General features: G+C 42.9%; 1 protein-coding gene across 1 annotated transcript; it reads left to right on the top strand.

Annotated features, from left to right (window-relative positions):
• Nucleotides 1–4,452: 4,452 nt before the first annotated feature.
• On the top strand, nucleotides 4,453–20,395 carry dhdh.2 (dihydrodiol dehydrogenase, tandem duplicate 2; the record flags this gene model as incomplete). Its single annotated transcript, XM_079997986.1, is given in 16 exon segments — nucleotides 4,453–4,508; nucleotides 4,510–4,528; nucleotides 4,614–4,725; nucleotides 4,806–4,969; nucleotides 5,189–5,336; nucleotides 5,500–5,557; nucleotides 5,559–5,622; nucleotides 6,496–6,617; nucleotides 9,331–9,406; nucleotides 11,805–11,915; nucleotides 13,657–13,768; nucleotides 14,317–14,480; nucleotides 16,015–16,267; nucleotides 18,974–19,098; nucleotides 19,403–19,553; nucleotides 20,257–20,395. Coding segments are annotated over 16 exon segments (1,845 nt in total). The 3' UTR covers nucleotides 20,367–20,395.
• Nucleotides 20,396–20,461: the final 66 nt, after the last annotated feature.

The following is a 20,461-nucleotide window of genomic DNA, read 5'->3' as shown; positions in this document are numbered from 1 at the left end:
CCGAGCCTCCCTGTCGGCCAACGGTGTCGATGAGGACATCGGACAAGACTCTGGAGAGGAGCGGGCAATATCAACAGTAACGTTATTATCGCCATAACTGTTATTCACGTGCAAGAAAAAATAAAACGTAACTAAAAGCCGCTCCATTTGCCCGACGGCAAACCCGACCGGTGCCGACGATGGGATCCTGAGAAGTCAAATGGGCGTTTATCAGTGGAAAGATAGAGGATGTCTGCCCCGCGTCCTGGCCCCCGCATCCTGACACCTGGCAATCCGCATCCTGACACCAAGCGGTGCCATTGTGGTCCTGGATGGTTTCACAAGTGGGTTTTTCTTTTTTGTCGAATGCGCGCGTACGTTTGTGCTTGTGTGCGCTCGTGCGTTTGTGTGTGCGCGCCCTTCTCTCTGTGTGTTCAGGGCGGAGAAGAGCACAAGTACTGAATGGCAGCGTAGCCTTCAGCGGGTGACCAGAGACAAAGTGCAGGCAAAGAAGATGTTTCTAGGGGTGAGCCAAGGACAGGACAAGATAGAGGGAGAGACGGGGAGAGAGAGAGAGAGACAAAAAAAGAGAGAGAGCGACGGTGAAAGAGTTCCCTCTGTTCCTCAACATCAGGCTCTGGCTAATGGGGACAGATTTGTCAGTGGAAAGACAGCACTGATTATCTGTCGCTTTGATTAGCAGTCGAACAGAAATAAACATCCACCGCAGGGACATCCGCACCCGGCATAAAGCTTCATTTGTTGGTTGGAGAACCCCCCCTTTTTTCAGCTCTGCTTAATATAAACATCACCTAATCTCTAAGATGGAGATCATCTATTTTTATGGATATCTACCAATGCAGTTGCTGCCATGATAACGCTCATCTAAGAAAACATGTCACCTCTGTGTTTATGCTTGAAATGTTGCCCCACGTGCGTCGACGTGTAGAACGTGTGGGGTATTCAGATAAAAACAGAGTGATATATTCCCAGCAGCAGAGTATTTCTGGAGCTGTTGCCATTTTCAGAGGCTCGCAAAGGTCATTTTCGAGACCACGGTTCAATGGATGATCAGGTGGAAGGTCAACGATGCTTTGGAAACAGCGAGGGAAACCGGCAAACTTTCAGCTGCGAGGAGACCTCTCCGACAAACTCGCTAAACTAAATCGAAATGCGGCTTCCCTCTCGTGTTTTCGGCCGTGGCCATTACGGAGCAGGGGCCACATCAGGAGTACGGGCAGCCCGTGGCTAATGTGGATTGGCCTGAGAAAACCATGGAAACCAGGGGCGAATGGACACAGATGACAGTGGTAAATGGATGTAATAGCTCTAGGTCTGGCTACGCTGCCTCTACATCCACCCCCCCCCCCCCTCCCTCCTCCACCTCGAGCGCCATCTCCACCACCAACCAGATGGAATGAAGAGCCACTGAGTCAGCTTTGGTCCAGTCTCTTCTTGCTCGGCGGCTCAGCCTCCCAGTGTGTGCATGCTGCAGACAAAGATAGGACTCTCAAAGGGCTGGCACAATGCTGGGCTCAAAGGCTCCCATTTCTGCCTGCTCCTCTTAGTATCCCTCCATCACACTTTAACCGAAAAGGAAAGAAAAAGAAAAAAAACTGGGCTCACACATCAGTACATCCTGTAGCATTGACAAAATGACTTATTACTCCCCTCTGCACACTTCCCTGCTGGATTTATCAAGCGCCCAGCCTCCCCTCAAACTGGCTGGCACCTCCTGGCGCTTGTCTGGATTGTCACCCTTCCTCTGCAGTGACCTTGAGACAGAGATGAAGGAGTCACGGTGTTCCTCTGACTCTCTGTAACGTCCACACAGGCAAGATGGCGCTCACGTACGGATGTTTGGGAGCCCGCCGCGCATATCCATATCAATCAAAATAGGATGAGGCGCTCCATCTCCGGTCCTTCTTACTAACCATTAAGTTACAGAGCTGTTATGCAGTAAGGTGAAGTTATCTGATGCTGTATTACCGTATCCGTCGCATGGAAACTTTGGGTGGAAACAAAAATCCATTTCAGTCATTTGAAATTTTTTTTTTTTTCCCCCAGATTGACAGTGATGGATGGTTAACAAGTTTTTACAAGGGAATTTTAAAAGGTGTCGTTGACCTGTGTGTAATATTTGTACTACTACAATCCTGTGAGCCTTTCTAATAGCAATATGGTGAAAACGGCAACTGTAAATCACCTCAGCTGGAGGTGCGTCGTTTTTACATGACAGCAACACGTCGCAGCACAGACAGCAAAGAGGCGGGGCTTCATTTTGGCGGCGGGTTCTGTGGATGACCTGTCACGACAAAAAACGTGAAACAAAATTGTCTGTTGTGATCATCCGCATTCAGAGAGAACAATCCCCCCCCCCCCGTGGAAATCGCGTTGACTGGCCACGTGAGACACCACATCCTGCCGCGTCCCGGTGGTACAGGGACACAGACGAGAGATGATGCATGAATTTTTAATCAAATAAAGACAGTGAGAAGTGATAGGAGTGGAAGGCAATTGTCCTGACCATGCTGAATTAATGAGGCGCCGGCTTCCTGTACCTGTGTGCTCATCGGCATTCCCTTTCTGGAGCTATTCTCACTGTGCCTGGGCGAGGCCGAGCCCATGGACCTAGCGCCTGTAGGATCTTCCCCGGGCTCTTCCATCCCGCCTCAGATGGGAACGTCTGATCGGAATAGCGGCTCGTCCTTCTCTGACCTTGAGCTCACTGGCTGAAGGAAGCATGACATCTTCTTTACTGGGGAACTTCAAGTGCGGATGACATCCATGATGGTGGCTGACAGTGTGGGAAGTGGGGTCTCGGTCCGAAACACCACCCGACTCTGCCCACCTGAGCAGGCCGGCAGGGAAGGAGCACGGGTCCAAGCCGCCACCTCACACCAATCCAAAGCCCAGGCGGGTCATCCCCGTCAGGCTGCACACTCCTAACTCGCTCTCACACTTTTAAATCTTCTTTTTGACACCTCAGATAATGCCACTTCAGGTACACACGAGCAACACACTTCTCTCCCTCCTTCGACAAAAAACTGCCAAAAGAAAAAAATAAATAAAAATACCCAAATGTGCATTCCCATGGTAACCAGGTCCTATGGTATAGGCAGGGATATCAGGCCAAGCCCGATGCCATTTGCATACAAATTGCCCAGCTGGTACCTTGTCGTTATGACAACGGCACACAGTTCCCAGAATTCATTTGGAAGTGAAACACAAAAGCAGCAAGCACAGAATCATTGATAAAAAAATATATATTTATGTCACAATGATATTATTTCACTGACAGTCTCATCAACAATATTTTCTTGAAGGAGACATAATAGAAAAAAAGTTTAGAGGCCAAATTAAAAAAAATACAATAATAATAATAAAATAATAATAATAATTGGACAGGATTATGATTTTGATCAACTATTAATTTGGAGACCATTTATACTAGAGTCATGTTTTGTCTTTCAAATTAAAAATTGAAAAAGAATTGTCAAAAATGAATTTGACTCAGTTATTTTTGTTTGTTTATTTGGATTCAGATCCAATCCAATAAGACCTTTGATGGATTGTTAAAGTGGTTAAGTCTTTTCATTCACACCTCATATTACATGATGCTGCAAACCCTAATGCCAGGTTACAACGATCCACAATCATCAGAGCACAAACGGTGAGTGAATTCTGCTTACAACACAGTGTCCTCTACTGGCTGCTTTTGGGAGGAACTCTGCACAATGTTTGTCTAAATAAATGGGTAATATTTAGCTCAAGGGCAACTGAGCAATCACTTTCCCATAGTCATCCTGGCTCAGCTTAACCACTAGTTAAATCGCTCTGCTGGGGGCTCGTGTGGACCGTTGTTTAGCCAGTGTATCTGTTTACCACAGCGATCCCAGCGGGACTCCAATTTAATCATTGACCTCTGTGCCGCTATCAAGCCAATCAATGGCGGTGATAAACAGAGGAGGCCCCAACTCAAGGGTTTGACCTGCACTTCTCTCTGGGAAAGTGCTCATCCTAGTGCCAGTGAAACCGGCGCTGTGAACATGAAACCGCACACCTCCCCTTAATATGTAAGTGATGCTTGAGTGCCTCATTGGAACTCGTGTTACAAATTGTCAGACAACTTGCACAAACCGCTTTGGCAAGTAGTGAACAGCTTGTATCAGGAACAACGCAGCACGATGTGTATTACTGTGCCAGAATGAGTGGGCAGTAATGGCAGAGTTTGTACTGTATGTGTGTGTTTCACAATCTCACTCGGGGAGGGAGTGGAGGGAATGTGACCCCTTCTTACCTCCCCAGAATATAAATGCAGGAAGCTACTCGCCAAAGCTGTCACTGGCCTAAAGGATCGACGCTTTGGTACTGTGCTACCTCCGAGGACCCAAACCCTCCCAAGGTCAACACTTGCCGAGAGCAACAGACCTTCACTTTGGCAAAACCCAGGGCCTCTGCAGCTGGCTCAACATGGCCACCCGATGGGGACCCTGCGGAGCGGGGAAGGTCAGCCATAACTTCAGCACTTCCTCCTGGAGATCACCAGGTACTAACACACCGTATCGCCATTAGCATGGCAGATGTCTCCTGATATGGATGGATTTGTGTTTTCTGTTCTCTCTCATGTATAGATAGCAGCCATTGCAGCGAGGAGCCCAGAGCGTGCGGAGGATTCTGCCAAGAAGCACGGTGTTCCAAAGGCTTACAGCAGCTACGAGGAGTTGGCGCTCGACCCAGAGATTGGTGGGTTAACACCAATAGAGATAATGGTGGAATGACACTAGTTTTTCTGTTATGAGCCTGGAGCGTCTGTGTCCCTGCAGACATCGTGTACCTGGGAGTGTTGCACACGGAGCACTGGCGTGTGAGCCTCCTGTTCCTCAAAGCTGGGAAGAACGTGTTGTGTGAAAAACCCTTTTCCATGAACTCCAGGCAAGTCAAAGACCTTGTTGCCGCTTCAAGGAAAAGCAATGTCTTCCTGATGGAGGTAAGGTTATAAAGACATTGATTACCGTGTTTCAACAAACATCTATCCTTGGGTGGGAAAGAGCCATGCTCTTCTAATTGAGCAGTACACAAGCCAATCTACGTAGTCATGTTATCTCGCCAGACAGATGCATTTGCCGAAATGATTAATAAAAGGAAAGACAGAGCACCTTCAGCAGACGTTTGACGGGCTGTGTTTCCTCTGCGCCGTCCCTCCCAGGCCATCTGGTCCCGCTGTTTCCCTGTTCATGCTGAGGTGCGCAAGCTCCTGGCGGAGGAGGCGGTAGGGGAGGTGACGTTGGTGAAGGCCTACTTCAGCACCCCTCAGGCCAGAGTCATCCAGGCCACAGGGGTCCTGCTTGACTCAGGTAGTCTGGTAGTGATCCACTAACAGGCTGGATGGACCAGGGTTGGGGAGGCCTGTGTCCTTATCAATAAGATTTGTTTTAAACATTATTAATGAGCATGTGCAGTAGAATACATTTACAATGTGAGGGTTAAGCTGGATTGTTTTGTGTTAATGTTTGATAGGTGTGGATGAGTCCATGGTGGTTGTGATGAAGTTCTCTGGGAACAGGATTGCCTTCTGTCTTCTCTATTGCCGTGGCGCTGCAAAATGACGCAATTATCAGTGGCACAAAGGGAACAATCAAGGTATTGCCACACAACCAATGCACAATCATTTACACATGATAAGAATAAAGTTGAGTGTTGATTGATTTATCAATTGGTGTTTACAAACCTGAAGCATTCATACAATGTGCAATAATAATCCTCTTTGGTATTTGAATGACTAATATGATAATATCCAAGTCTGAATTTTCCACATGCAGATTGTGTGCATAAAGCAAAGCAAATTCATGATTTGAATATGTACTTAGGAGGCTACATTGCATCCAATGTATATTATTTAAGTTTATTATTAGTTTCAAGTAGTTTATTGTCATAACAGTGTGTGGTGTGGGGATGGTTTGGTTTGAGCAGCCACACCTGTCTTGGGTCGAAGTGATTGGGTCCAGGATCAGTGTGGCTGTACGCCTGTTGCTCTTTAGACTAATCAACAAGCAACAGGGAAAACCCCCATCCCTCCACACACACACATAGTAGAGGAGCCCTTGTCATGATATGTACATCTGCTCTGGGCTTGTTCCACCTAGCCCACTCGCTGGTGTGTTTCCAACCCTAGTGTGTTTCCAACCCCATCGTCTGTATCTCTGCGCCGGCGAGCCCTGAAAACGCCAACTAAAACGAAACTCGGGTGGTGTATGGAAGGTGGATCTGCCACACAGTTCATCGCAGTACAGATAGTGTCTGTTGGCACTGAAATGCTAACCCCTCGTGCCATCTCAACAATGTAAAAAAGAAAAGAAAATATTTGGAAAGAGTAAGTCATATAATAGTAAGAATAGTAGCTCAGTGACCATGTAAAGTTGTTGAAGTAAAAAAGAAGGGCAAAAAAAATACAAAATAATATAAAAAGTTCCAAAATGGAATTTCAAGTTATTACATTACTTTTCTGCGGACCAGGTGCTGGGTCCCATGCATTGTCCCACCACAGTGGTAGTGAATGGGAAGGCGTCTCAATTCCCTCTTCCTGAACCCGCATTGCCTCTGAACTTCACCAACAGCTTCGCTTCGAGGCAGAGGAGGTGAGGCATATATCCCAAAAGACAATGGATTGTTTCAATGGCCAGCGTTTGAAATACTCACTGTTAAAAATAAATAAATGTAATGTAAAAAAAAAAAGAAATACAAAATATATATTTCAATTATTATAATTTATGCAAACCATTTTTTTTAAGGTAACATATCTTGATTTATTATTATTGGCTACATATTACCTGATGGCGGACCAAAAAAGGGCCTATGAACACCCGATTATCAATATCAAATTATTCCTTTTGCCATGCATGCTTTTGAATGGTCATGAATAATGGATGGGCCCGTTTCTCACTGAATACGACTGAGTGGCGCTGGTTTTATCACCCGAGAGTAATCAGGAAAAAAGGAGATCATGGCAGATTTATGTAAAAACGTTTTCACTCCACAACACAGTGAAATAGCGCAGTTGAACTTGGGCTGGGCTATTTGGAAGAATTATTCATCACAAGGAATATAGATAGACATACATTGATGTTTACCTCAATATTGGCTCGTAAATGCGGAATCCAACTGATGCACCTCTGCGCCTCCCTCCCCCGCACCTTGGACCCGTTGCAGTTCGCGTACCGGCAGAACAGATCCACGGATGACGCGGTCTCCCAGGTACTGCACACCACGCTCACGCACCTGGATGGCCAGAAGGGGGCCTATGTGAGAATGCTGTTCATTGATTATAGTTCAGCTTTCAACACCATAGTTCCCACCAGACTGGCTGTCAAGTTGTTGGAGCTAGGATTGAATGGTCCGCTGTGCACCTGGATCCTGGACTTCCTCACAGGCCGCCCCCAGGTGGTCAAGGTGGGGAAGTACATGTCAAGCTCCCTCACCCTGAACACAGGATCCCCCCAGGGCTGCGTCCTCAGCCCCCTACTGTACTCCCTGTACACACATGACTGTGTGGCCAGGTCCAGCTCCAACACCATCATCAAGTTTGCTAACGACACCGTGGTCGTGGGCCTGATCACCGACTGCGATGAGAAGGCCTACCGCGAGGAGGTGGCTGACCTGTCACTCTGGTGCCAGGACAACAGCCTACACCTGAACGTCAGCAAAACCAAGGAGCTGATTGTGGACTTTAGGCGTGGATCACAATCGAGGACGCACGCGCCCTTGTGGATTAATGGGACTTCTGTCGATAGGGTGAGCAGCTTCAGATATCTGGGAGTCCACATCACAGAGGACTTAACATGGACTGTTCAAACAGACACTCTGGTGAGAAAGGCGAGGCAGCGTCTCTACCACCTCAGGCAGCTGAGGAAATTCCGGGTCTCGGTGAGGATCCTCAAGTCCTTCTACTCTGGAGCAGTGGAGAGCATCCTGACAGGCAACATCACTGCCTGGTTTGGGAACTGTACTGCCCAGGACAGGCGGGCCCTGCAGAGGGTGGTGCGTTCAGCTGAACGTACCACTGGAACTACCCTCCCCCCCTTGCAGGAGTTATACACCAGGAGGTGTAGTAGCAGAGCCCGTAGGATCATGAAGGATCCTCATCACCCCAACAACGGACTGTTTCAGCTGCTGCGGTCAGGCAAGCGCCTCCGCAGTCACGGAGCGAGAACAGAGAGACTGAGACGGAGTTTCTTCCCTCAAGCCATCAGAACTGTCAACGCTGACCTCACCAGGGGTCCTAACTGAGCCATGCACTAGGCTCCACTACCTACTGTACTGTATGTAGCATACTGTACCGCATACTGTATCACTGTTCAGAGTTGTTCGTGATGCCGTATTGCTGCACCGTACTGTTGTATACTGTGCTGTATTATCCCAAACACTACCTCACACTATTCACATTCACATGCCACTTTAATTCACATGCCACTTTAAATGCACATATCTGTATATACATAGGCATATTCCTTCAACCTATTCCATTTTATTTCAATTTATTTTTTATTGTATTTTATTCTATATATTTTTTATCTTATTCTATAAGTATTCCACTTACTGTATTACGTTTTAGGAGTCAGTTAGTCGGTCTATTAGAAAGGAATTTTCTACTTTTTATTTTATTTTATTTTTGTACTTTTTCCTAGGACTTATTGTGTGCTATCACCGGGTGCATTGCATTACATTTCACTGCATATATGTATGGAAGTATGTATATGTATGTGACAAATAAAAATCTTGAATCTTGAAAAAACGCATTGAACTACAGTATATGATAATGTAAAGTCAACAAGTGAAGTAAACATATTAGAAAATAAAACGGTTTCCCCATATTGTCGGATTTCAGGTAAAACCCTGATAGTCTTGATAATCGCCCTGACAATCTGATAGATAGATAAATAGATAGATAGATAGATAGATAGATAGATAGATAGATAGATAGATAGATAGATAGATAGATAGATAGATAGATAGATAGATAGATAGATAGATAGATAGATAGATAGATAAAGAAAATGGCAACATATGAAAAAAAATACAATATACGCTAATCCTAATGATAAACAATAAATATATCCAAAAAAAACAAACAAAAAAAAACAAAACTATAAACAAATCTATTAAAAAAAACAACTATAAATTAAAGTAAAATAAATTACCCAAAAGATAAACGGGAACTTGGTCATATATGATAACAATTGAAATAAACCTGACAGAAACAAACAAACAAACAAACCTTATCTCAAGGGTGCTTTGATAAACACTGAAAAGGCAAAAAAACAACAATTCTAAATGATCACATTGGTCCACAAGACTCAAGGAGAGCCCTCGGATGCCCCTGTCAGAGTCTGTCCTGCTGACAGAGGTCATGGACGAGGCCAGGACGCAGGTCACGGTGCTGTTCACCCAGGACAGCCCATGACATCACTCCAACCAGAGCTGTCAGCTGAGAGGTTGAGAGCCGCAAGGAGCACGTTTCGTACCTTTTAAACAAATACAAAATGTGCCCCGATAAAGCTTGCAAAACGGATAGTATACTGTATGTATTGAGATTGCTGTGGATTGGACGACACTTTGAGCCACTGACAATGGCCTGTTCAAAAATCAAATCTGTACCGTGTGTGTAAAATCTCCCTTTTACCCATTTTTTTCCAATAATGGGTTTTGAAATCACCAAATGTACATCTCATATGCATCTGTGTTTCACTTGAGGGTTTGCAAATGTCCAACAGAAAACACACATTAGGCTACATGCAGAACACTGTATATAGCCAAAGCCTGCCACCATTTGCTGTCAGCCTTGGTATCAAAGCAAAGTCTATGAATATCTGACCATGACCAGACAGTTCAAACTGGGGGGGGGGGGGGACACGTGCCCCCTCAGATTTGGCAATTTAGATTTAGCTTTTCTCAGAATATATCAACATATGAAGAGTTCAATTTTATTTTATATTTCCAAAACACGATATATAATATGACTGTGTATTCACTCAAAAGTAGTCTCCAAATCTGATTTTCTTAATCAACTGCCCCTTCTTTCCCATTTGGTTCAGTCCTTTCTTTCACAACAAAGATCTTCAATGACACTGGAGATATCTAACTGTTGCTGGAGAACGGAGAAGTTTCCTCTGATTCATACAGATGGACATTTTAGTGGTAAAGTTAGCCTGTTAAAAAACCATAGCGTTGATATCTATTTATAATGCGAAGTGAGTGATAATCAGAATATCAAATGATTTGAACATTAAACATTAAAACATTAAACAAAAAAAACATTAAAAATGATCTGCAATTAGTTAACTTTCAGTGGGTTCATGTTTCCCCTGAATACATTCTTTATCAGGCTCCCACTATACTTAAACATATTTCTAATAGACAACTTCTTATTTTAAGGTACCATGTCCTACAATTTATGTCATGTTTTGTTTTCAATATGTACATGCATTTAAATATGTGTCCCTCTGGGCCCCTTAGGTTATTTTAATTGCATGTTGTGGGTATCAGAGGGTAACACATTTTGTTGCATAAATGAACCTTAATTCGGTAAATAGGCTGAAACAAATCAACTATTCAGGGCAACTTTCTAAACATAGGGCGGCATACTGTTATAATATGCCAGCTGTCACAACGATGTGTAAAGACTGATAATTAGGGCCAGGTTGCATTTCATAAATTGTTAAAGAAATACAAATAATAATAATACAAATAAAAGAGAATCACTTTTAAATCAAGGTGTTCTGCCAGGTCTGACCCTTACCCAGGGCTACAAATAGATTTATGATCTCTGTACAAAAATAGGTTGCACTGTCTGCTTTCCAAGGTCAGGACAGAGAAAGGCTTCATGAGTCAGCAAAGAGTGATGCCCATTTCGCTCCGTTGTTGGCAACACCCATGACCGCTAAGAATTTCAGGATGTAATGGATCGATGCCTTTATATAGAGCACACAGTTTGGAATTACTCAATCTGAAAAGTTGATTAATTATTTTTGCTCTCCCCCTATTGCACTGCATTGATGAAATAATGCCTCGGCCCCTCAAATATTTAAACATTCCCCATGTTTAATGGGTTGGGAATGTGTAAAATTAACTTCATCATTTCTCCCAACATGTGATTAATGATCGAGCGTCCACCATCTCCCCTGCTGTACCTCAAGGTTGAGGGAGAAGGAAGCCATTGGTCAGCTCAAAACAGAAAGCTTGTGATTTACCGGGTCCCAGAATATCTGATGAGATGGAAACTATTTATTTTGTATTCATTTATTTGAACAGATCATTTTCTATTTATCAAAATGATAACAACAGTCGTAGAACATGTGGAAAATAGAACAGTGAAAAAAAAACAAAAAAAAACAACAACATAGGATTATGATAAACCATATCCCAACATTAATTACATTGAACTTAATATAAATACATAAATGGTAAACGAAATATCCAATTTTCAAATATAGATTTATAATATTTTACCTTCATTTATTATATTTTAGATTGAGAGGGAGATTTGAAGAGTGAATCAAATCCATTTCTATAATTTGGAATTGGAAAGCCGAAGAAAGAAAAAACGAAACTTTTGTGATTATGGATAAAGAGTTTATCGTATGAAATAGCGAAATTACCAACACGTGCTTACTGGTTTGCATTACAACAATCACAACTGGAAGGATTAGACGCAGCATAACCATCAGTGCGACGAACAGTAAATGGATTTCTAATGATTCGTCGTCAACGTCGCCGTCGTGCAGCGTCTCACCCAACAGAAGCGGTGCTCTCCCGCCCCCCGCCGGCAGCGGTTGGCCACTACACCCAACATGGCGACCAGGTGGGGGATTTGCAGTGCGGGCAGAATCAGCAACGACTTCACTGTGGCCCTGAAAACACTGCGGAGCACCGAGCACCAGGTAGAGCAACGTCCTTTTGAAAACGTGTCAAACGCAACGACTATATTCACCGATTGTATTTTGGTATGGGAGAAAAATGTACTTGGAAACTTCTGTGGTCCACCCCTTCTGCCGCACGGTCGGCTCGCAGTGATGACTACAAGTCCGTTCCTATAATAAATGACACGACTTTCTATTTCTATTAAAAGCCGCGTTTCTGCAGCTCGTCGTGCATTGGGTGGGTTATAATCTGTGAAGTTTAACCTTCGTGAATGAAACAAAGTCATTTTGAGGTGTATAACAACCTTTCGCTCACAAGGTGGGTGCTGCAATCACTTTTTGGCAAGTGCAAAGTTGCGTTTCATGAGTTGTATCGGCCATTTTAAATGGAGTTCGGCTGTCAAAAAAAAAAGGGCTGGTTGGACTGTAAACTGGGAAATATAACCATCAAGAGTGAAACAAGGTTATTTTGAGGCAGAAACCTCAGCCACGGGGTAGATGCTGCGATCACTTTTTGGCAGGTGGAAACCGCAGCTTACCGGTTTTGGCCCTTCGAGAAGGTAATTCAACAGGTAACAAGGACTGGGCGGGTCATAATCTTTAAAATATAAACTCCCGTGAATGAAACCAAGTCACTTTGAGCCATAAACAACCTGCCGGTGACAAGGTAGACGCCGCAGTCACTTTTTGGCAGCCGGTTTTTGGCAAGACACCTGTCGTTCGTGGTCGTGACGTCACATGACGATTTAAAAAAACAAATAAAACGTCAGTGTTATTGACTGATCCTGAACGGTGACAGGAGAAACACCTTCAACAACGTGCAACTTACTGCACTTTTACCTGTGGAGTCGAATAAAAATGCCGAATAAACGTTACAGGTGCAATTTGTAACTTTTCCGCATTAAAATGTAAAAAAAAAAATTATATAAACAAAAAAAATCGGCTGGAGCTGTGTTAAGTTGTGTACTTGCCTTCATCCCACATGTTCTCACATTTTTTTAAACCCGGAGGAACCCGTTATTTCCATACGGGTAACGGTCCGTTTGACGAGGTCGCCTGTCATGGCGTCACGACTCTTCCTTCTTCCTGGACCTCGCTATCGCTTCCGGGGCGAGGCGGGCGGCACCGGATGTGACGTCGGCGAGTGCGGCGGCACCTCGGCGGCGTGGCTGGCGTCCGCACGCCGCTGGCTCACGTTTTGGCGGCGGCGGCGGTTGTTTGTTTGCCGTTTGTTTTCCGTTTTCTGCGCGTTCTGTCGGCGAAGCTTCCCCCCCGTAAAGATGAAGAGCACGGCGACGACAGCGACTCCCATGAGCCCACGCCACTTCCCCTCCCGACGTCGCCGAACTCCGGCTTTGGTTTCGACCGAGAGACCGCTACGTGTTGTGCCTCTAAAAAGTCAATAAAAAAAACCCCCAAAACATCACATTTTCAAATCCGCGATACGTCTCGTTTATAAGTTGTCTATTAAAGTATGCACCCCCAATAACAATAATTACAGGTATATAAATATAGTTATTAGCCGTTATTATTATTGGACTGACTTTCTATAGCGTTTCAACCCAAGTATCGTTATGTTCAAAACGGAGTCATTCAGCTGGATCAACACATTGCGTCATGTGATCAGTGGGGAAAAAGGGAAACGTATCTCAGGTCCATATGATAAAAGAATAAAGTAAAGAATACAGTACATCCACGTGACCCTTGTTTGAACATTACGTTTAATGAGCCCCCCTTTGCCGTGATTTGATCGCCCTTGCAGGTTGTGGCTGTGGCAGCACGAAACCTAAAAAATGCAGAAGAGTTTGGTGAGAAACACGGCATCCCCAGGGCGTACGGCAGCTACGACGAGCTGGCCCGGGACCCCGACGTGGGTCAGTAAGCTGCGTCGCCTCTACTACGCTCGATCGCCTCTCCTTTCCGATGCGCCGTGTCAGATAAGTTGTCAGAGAGCCGTGTCAACTGGCTGAACACATGAGCCGTATCTCTATACATGAAGCACATTTCAGGGGAGGTAACTCATTTATATTTTCCTAAAAATGCCGGTGATTTAATTGTTGTACCATATGAACCGGGAAGTCTGTCTTAACTTAATCCACATGTCTGGGAAATCCACTTTAAAGGCATACATTTACGTGACGTTACAGGAAGACATTAAAACTACTTATTTACCCCTGTTATAGTATACAGTACATTTAGTCATATATTTTAGTCACTTCTTTAAAATGTTGTATATTTACATTGGAAACACTTCTTAGACAGTCGCCACAAACGTGACAATGAGAAACTTCACTTTCACCAGGGTCTGATCTGACCTTTGGTGCATTAACCTCTGTATTCTGCCATTTTAATGAAGTACTCGACAAACAAGGTCGTCCCGCCCCGTTTCGTTTCTTTGCTTCCCCGTTTGGTTTGTTTTCAGACGTGGTGTACGTGGGCACCATCCACCCGCACCACCTGCGCGTGTGCGTGCTCTTCATGGACGCCAAGAAGAACGTCCTGTGTGAGAAACCTCTGGCCATGAACCGCCGGGAGGTGCAGGAGATGCTGGACTCTGCCAAAAGGAACGACGTGTTCCTCATGGAGGTGCGGGTGCAGATGGGGGTGGTGGTGGTGGTGGTCGAGGAGGGGGTGGAGGAGAGGAAATCCTTATTAACGGTGGACCCTGCTGGCGAGTCATTTAATCAAAGATAACACCCACGCTGCTGTCCGGATGGGGAGGTGATCCGACCAGCTGGAGTGTTCACGCACACAATGTGCTGAGTTTAATGAGTTTGTGTCTGGATGTGCAAAAAGAAAAAAAGAAAAAATGGGGTCTTCTGTTCCGAGAGGACGTGTTGAATATTTTTGGGAAGTTGTCATTGTATGAAAAAAAACCTCAACTATTCTCTCAAATTCAATCAAAATAGTTATGCTGTACGTTCTTGAGACGTTTATTCTTAGGATTAATACCTATTTTATTTTTTGCTTATAGTATGTATGTTATATACGTTATATATATGTTATATATTGTTCACTTAGATTATGTTCTAGTGAGGATAAAACAGCAACAAAAAATAGCAAAATTATGATGTAATTAATGGAAGGTATTGGAATACAGAGGTCTCACAAGTGTGGCAACAGTCCCAGTGTATTTTAATAATCATCGGTGATTATTTTATTTATTTAGTCTTGGCTTGAGACCTCATGGATTGTTAACGCCCAAGAAACTGAGTCAGTGAAGTCACCACATTTCCTTTTTTTTTGTTATTTTCAAACAAGTTGTTAATATCACTTTATTACTCCATTCCAGCCCTTCATTATATTCACAGATATCCATTATATTCATTTATTTTTGACTTACACTCACTTTAACCATTTACTCCATAGTGTATTTCAGTAGTTTACAGTTGAATCTACTCTGCAGGTTAATTCCCATTGAGATCCATCCAGACTCAGAGGTTGTTTTGGGGTCAGATATTGAAGTGAAAGTCACTTCATACAAAAGATATCCAACCAAATAATAATAATAAAAAATGCCTAATCTGAACATAATAGTGATCTGTCCAAATAATTTTGGTTACGTGAAAACAGGCGGTCTGTGCATGAAAAGGCGTTATTTGAAACGTTATGAAACTGATATCCATGTTAATCCTCTCAAGGCCAAGACAACAATCTATACTTTGAGCTCATACGGGGAGTGCTAGCAGAGGTGTTTTCTACCTGCTGCTATCACTGTACAACCCTATTAGAAAAAATACAAAATAATAATACAACATTTGTACAACAATCAGAAGAGTGATTGTGTAAGTACACAGGTGAATGTTTACTGTTCATGTTTGTTTATTATGTTTATTCTCAACATTCTGTTTTTACTGCTCAACATTTTCAGGTTTATTTACCATTATCCTGCCATAGTTTATTTTGTACAGGGTTAACTGAGGTTTATTGTATATTTCACCTTTTTCCATATATTGCTACTTTTCACTTTTTATATTTTTATTCCATTTTTATATGGATGTGTGCATTCTATCTATCTTCCTGATGGTTGTAAGGGCTCTGATGTTGGGAGTGTTAATTTGCTTGCTCCTTTATCTGAAATTAAAAATCAAATGTATATATTTTTCCCTTCCTGCCCCAGGCGGTGTGGACCCGCTTCTTCCCGGCCTCCCTGGAGATCAGGCGGCTGCTGGCGCAGGGCGAGCTGGGCGAGCTGAAGGTGGTGCGGGCAGAGTTTGGAATGGCGATGATGAACGTCCCCCGGGCGGTGGAGAAGGAGATGGGCGGCGGCGCGCTGCTGGACATCGGCATCTACGGCCTGCAGTTCATCTGCATGGCGTTCGACGGAGAGAAGCCCCAGAGCGTCCACGCCACCGGGGTCTGCGTACACACAGGTACACAGTGTGTGGAGGGGTCCGGTGCTTTTTGCGGGGTCCACTTTGGTGGTGGACTGTATCCTGGTGTTCAAGGTAAAATGGCTTCCTAGTACTTGGTCATTATAGACAGACGATTCTTTATTCATCCCCATAGGGTAATTGCATTGTCACAGCAGCCCACATCAAAGATAGATAATATTAATAATAATAATAAAGTCATAAGAATAAAATGGAAAAAAGAAAATGGCACTATGCAATAAATCTAAAAATTAAAAATAAAAAATTAAATAATAACCTACAACAACCTAAAATTTAAGTAGAATTTAGAAAAATAATCAATGATACAATAAACGCTAAAAATAAACCTAAAATTAATAATAATAAAATAAAAAAACTTGCTAAATATATACAATAAACCTTATTATAACCAGCAAATATAGAAACTATAATTATATATTAGATACGATACTATATACATGTAAATATATATGCCTAACAATAAAAAACCTAATGATAAACGAAAAAAATCTGAAATATACAATAAATCTGCTAATTTACAAATACAATGAACCTGAAAATAAGCGATCTTGTCATAAACAATAAACTTAATGACAAACAATAGAAATAGACACAAACCTCAAGAATGAACAGTAAGAATAAACCTAAACAATGAACGACTAACAGAAGTTTGGCAATATACAATAAACCTGAAAAATAAAAAATACACAGCAATTATTGGAACCAATGTCTGCCATAAGATGGCTGTCTGTACCACCGTGGATCCCCCCAGCATGTTTAACAGTTGATTAAGGACATTATGGGATGAAGGAATCTGTTGCAGCCATTTGAATGGATTGTAGTCTGACTGCTGCCACCTAGTGGCCGTAGTACCAAACTGCTCTGAACGTGCTCTGTACTGCATTAATAACAGACGACAGAGACAGTTTTTCAACCACATTGACATCATGTTTTTATCCATTGAATTTATTGACTTAATGTATTAACTTGACTTGTTAATAACATACATCTTTATTTATTGATTCAATGATGCACACAGCGCTCTCCATTCCTGCCGTGCTGTGTCATACTGTTGTATACTATACTGTACTGTATATCTACATACTCGCAAAAATCATATCAAACGTATACAAATAGCCTATCCTATAAACATAACTCTATTCCCTTCTATTTTTTACTCCCACTCTATTATCTTTTTGAGTCTTCTTTTATTTTTATTAAATTTTGTTTATATTGTTCTATTCACTCACTGCATTACGTTTTAGGAATCAGTTAGTTTCAGTTAGTGAGCTAGGTAGGAATAAGGTTATCTATTACATTCGGTTTAGTAACTATTGTGCATAATCTCTGGGTGGGTTGCAAATACATTTCACTGCATATATGTAAGAACGTATGTATGTGACAAATAAACCACTTGAATCCCAGATAGTTGTTAAACATGCTGGGGGATAGACACAAACATGAACAATAAACAGTAAGAATAAACCAAAACTAATTGCTGTGTATTTTTTATTTTTCATTTTTTAGGTTTATTGTATATTGCCAAACATTTGTTTATCGCTCATTTTTTAGGTTTATTCTTACTTTTTATTGTTCAGGTTTGTGTATATTTCTATTACTTGTCATTAAGTTTATTGTCTATCACAAGCTTGCTTATTTTCAGGTTTGTTTTATTTGTAATTTAGTGACGATGAGTTGGAAACAAAGTGTATTACCGGGCTTTATCCTAACGTAATCCCATCGGAATGAGGGAAACAAGACAAAAGAAAGAATCATATTTCTGTCCTCGTTTTCTCAGGCGTCCGGGTTTTGCGCTTGGCCCGGGGTGAAAAGGTGTTTTTTTGGAACGGCAGCTCTTGGTGAGGCTCACAGAGTATATCATTTGTCACAGAGGAGCGGAGTAAATCCTTGTGGCATTTATGCTTTGCCCTGCTCGCTGTCCGTCCATCCCTGGCTGGGAAATTAAACTTGTGGCCACTGAGCCTGAACAGTTTTGACCTATTCTGTTATATGAGACTTCCCCACCATGCATCCAATAATTCCGCAGTTTCTGTGGCTGATGCAACTACAATTCAGGCGCTGACTATTTGGCTTCTTTGGACCTCTTAGTTTTCTGATGTTGCTTTGAAAAACACACACATCAACGTTCTAATCGCTGGACATCTGTTACAGCAGGTACACGTTTTGATTACTAATTGGGATTTTATTTACTTTAAAGTCAAGCTCCTTTTATTTCGTTGTGTGGTGGAAAGGTAAACATGGGCACAGGGGGAAACTGGGAAGATGAATCGCACAAATCATCGGGGGAAAAATCACTTGTCCCGACTTCCGCTGTTCATCCGAATACTTCTATTGATGGAGGCCGCACAAGATGCTGCAGCCAATCAGAGAGCTCAGAATCGGAGAACCCTCCTCTTGGATTCAAGCCTCATCCCTCAAGCCCAGGATGACGATCAAGAAACGCATTTTTAGCTGTCGACCTCAAAGACGTTGCTCTGCCGTTGTACAGGTTGCGTAATGCAAACCTTAATGGGGCAGAAAGATCGGAAGACACAAAAGAAAATGGAAGGGGGCAACATCTTGAGTGTGAAAGTCACCTTTGACCTTTGGACACCCTATGAATACTTTGTACCACACCAGACACAAGTACTTATCTACTTTGTTTTTTAATTGTTGTATTATGGGTTAACCACGGGTCTTTTGTAGGAGTGGACGAGACAATGGTCGTCACTTTGAAGTTCTCCAGGAACAGAATGGCCGTGTGTACGTGCTCTCTGGCCGTGGATCTCCCCAATGACGCTGTGATCGTTGGCACCAAGGGAACCATCAAGGTCGGTCAAAGTAAAATAAAACCCCTCAACCTTCCCTGAAATATTATTTCAATTTATGATTTAACGTTGGCAAGTTATGCAATGTTGGTTCTGAAGTGAGAGTATTTGTAAAGAGGGATTTAGGTTGCACTGATAATTTAACTGCAATGAACAGGAGTGAGGGATATTGTCTCAGATCTATTATAATTACACATAAGGAGTTATGAAAAATGGTTTTAGTCTTGAGCCCTACAATATGCTGCATGATGACCGCCGAGTTTTGATAGAATTGAGGAATATTTTTTTTTTGTTTTTCCTAATTCAGGTCCCTGCCCACATGTGGTGCCCCACATCGCTGATCGTGAACGGAAAGGAGAGCCAGTACCCACTGCCAGAACCATCCCAGCCTCTCAACTACCTAAACAGCACAGGGATGAGATACGAGGCTGAGGAGGTTCGACAGTGTCTGCTCAAAGGTGCCGCGCTTCATTCTAATGCCCCAATCATGGAGATGAAGTGGCTAAATAGCAGACTAACAGATAAAAGGATCTGAACCTGTCTGTATTTGACCCACAGGTGTATGTCAATCAGGACCATGTCAATCAATGTACTGAAACGCAAGATACAGAAGATTTCTGATGAGTTCTGATGTCACCACATGGTGGCATCAGAACTCTTTTTAAGTCTAAACAAATTTACTTGCACTTTATAAATTGGTTCAACTTAAATTAAATGTAAATTGAGATTCACACCTTTGACATGAATGCACTAAACATATGCACATACAACGTAAAACTAGAGAAAAAGTGCAAATTAATACCTTGCCAGACCAGCCATTACAAACCCTTCAATGCCATTTGGTATCGCTTTGGAAGTCTACTTCCATTTTCAAATTGTGCCATGATGATTATTCATTTTAGCTGAATCTGTTGCAGGATTTTAATTCAAAAATGTATTCTGTGTCCGGTCTGCACATTTTTTAAAGTAACGAGAGATAGTTACTACTACAGTACTGGTTTAATCATTGCTATACAGATTTCCTGTTCCTGATATCTATTGGACCTATTTGATAAAAATGTAATGTACCACCATTTCTGAAGTAATGTATCTACTGTGCTGATCCAAATGTGAACATTATCACTTATCTGGGCTCAAAAGTACCACCTGTTCCCCACACAGGGCTGAAGGAGAGCCCCGGCATGTCCCACGCAGACTCCCTGCTCCTGGTGGAGGTGGAGGACGAGGCCCGCAGGCAGGTGGGGGTCGTCTACCCCCAGGACCACCAGTGAAATTAAATTCAGATGTATTTCCAACATGTGAAGATGATGAACCCAACTTTTCCTCACATAGTAGAGACTAGTGCAGTCCTGGAAATAAGCCCAAA

This window comes from Zeus faber (assembly GCF_960531495.2).
Source record: "Zeus faber genome assembly, chromosome: 3".
Taxonomy (NCBI): Eukaryota; Metazoa; Chordata; class Actinopteri; order Zeiformes; family Zeidae; genus Zeus; species Zeus faber.
This window is presented reverse-complemented; position numbering and strand designations above follow the sequence as displayed.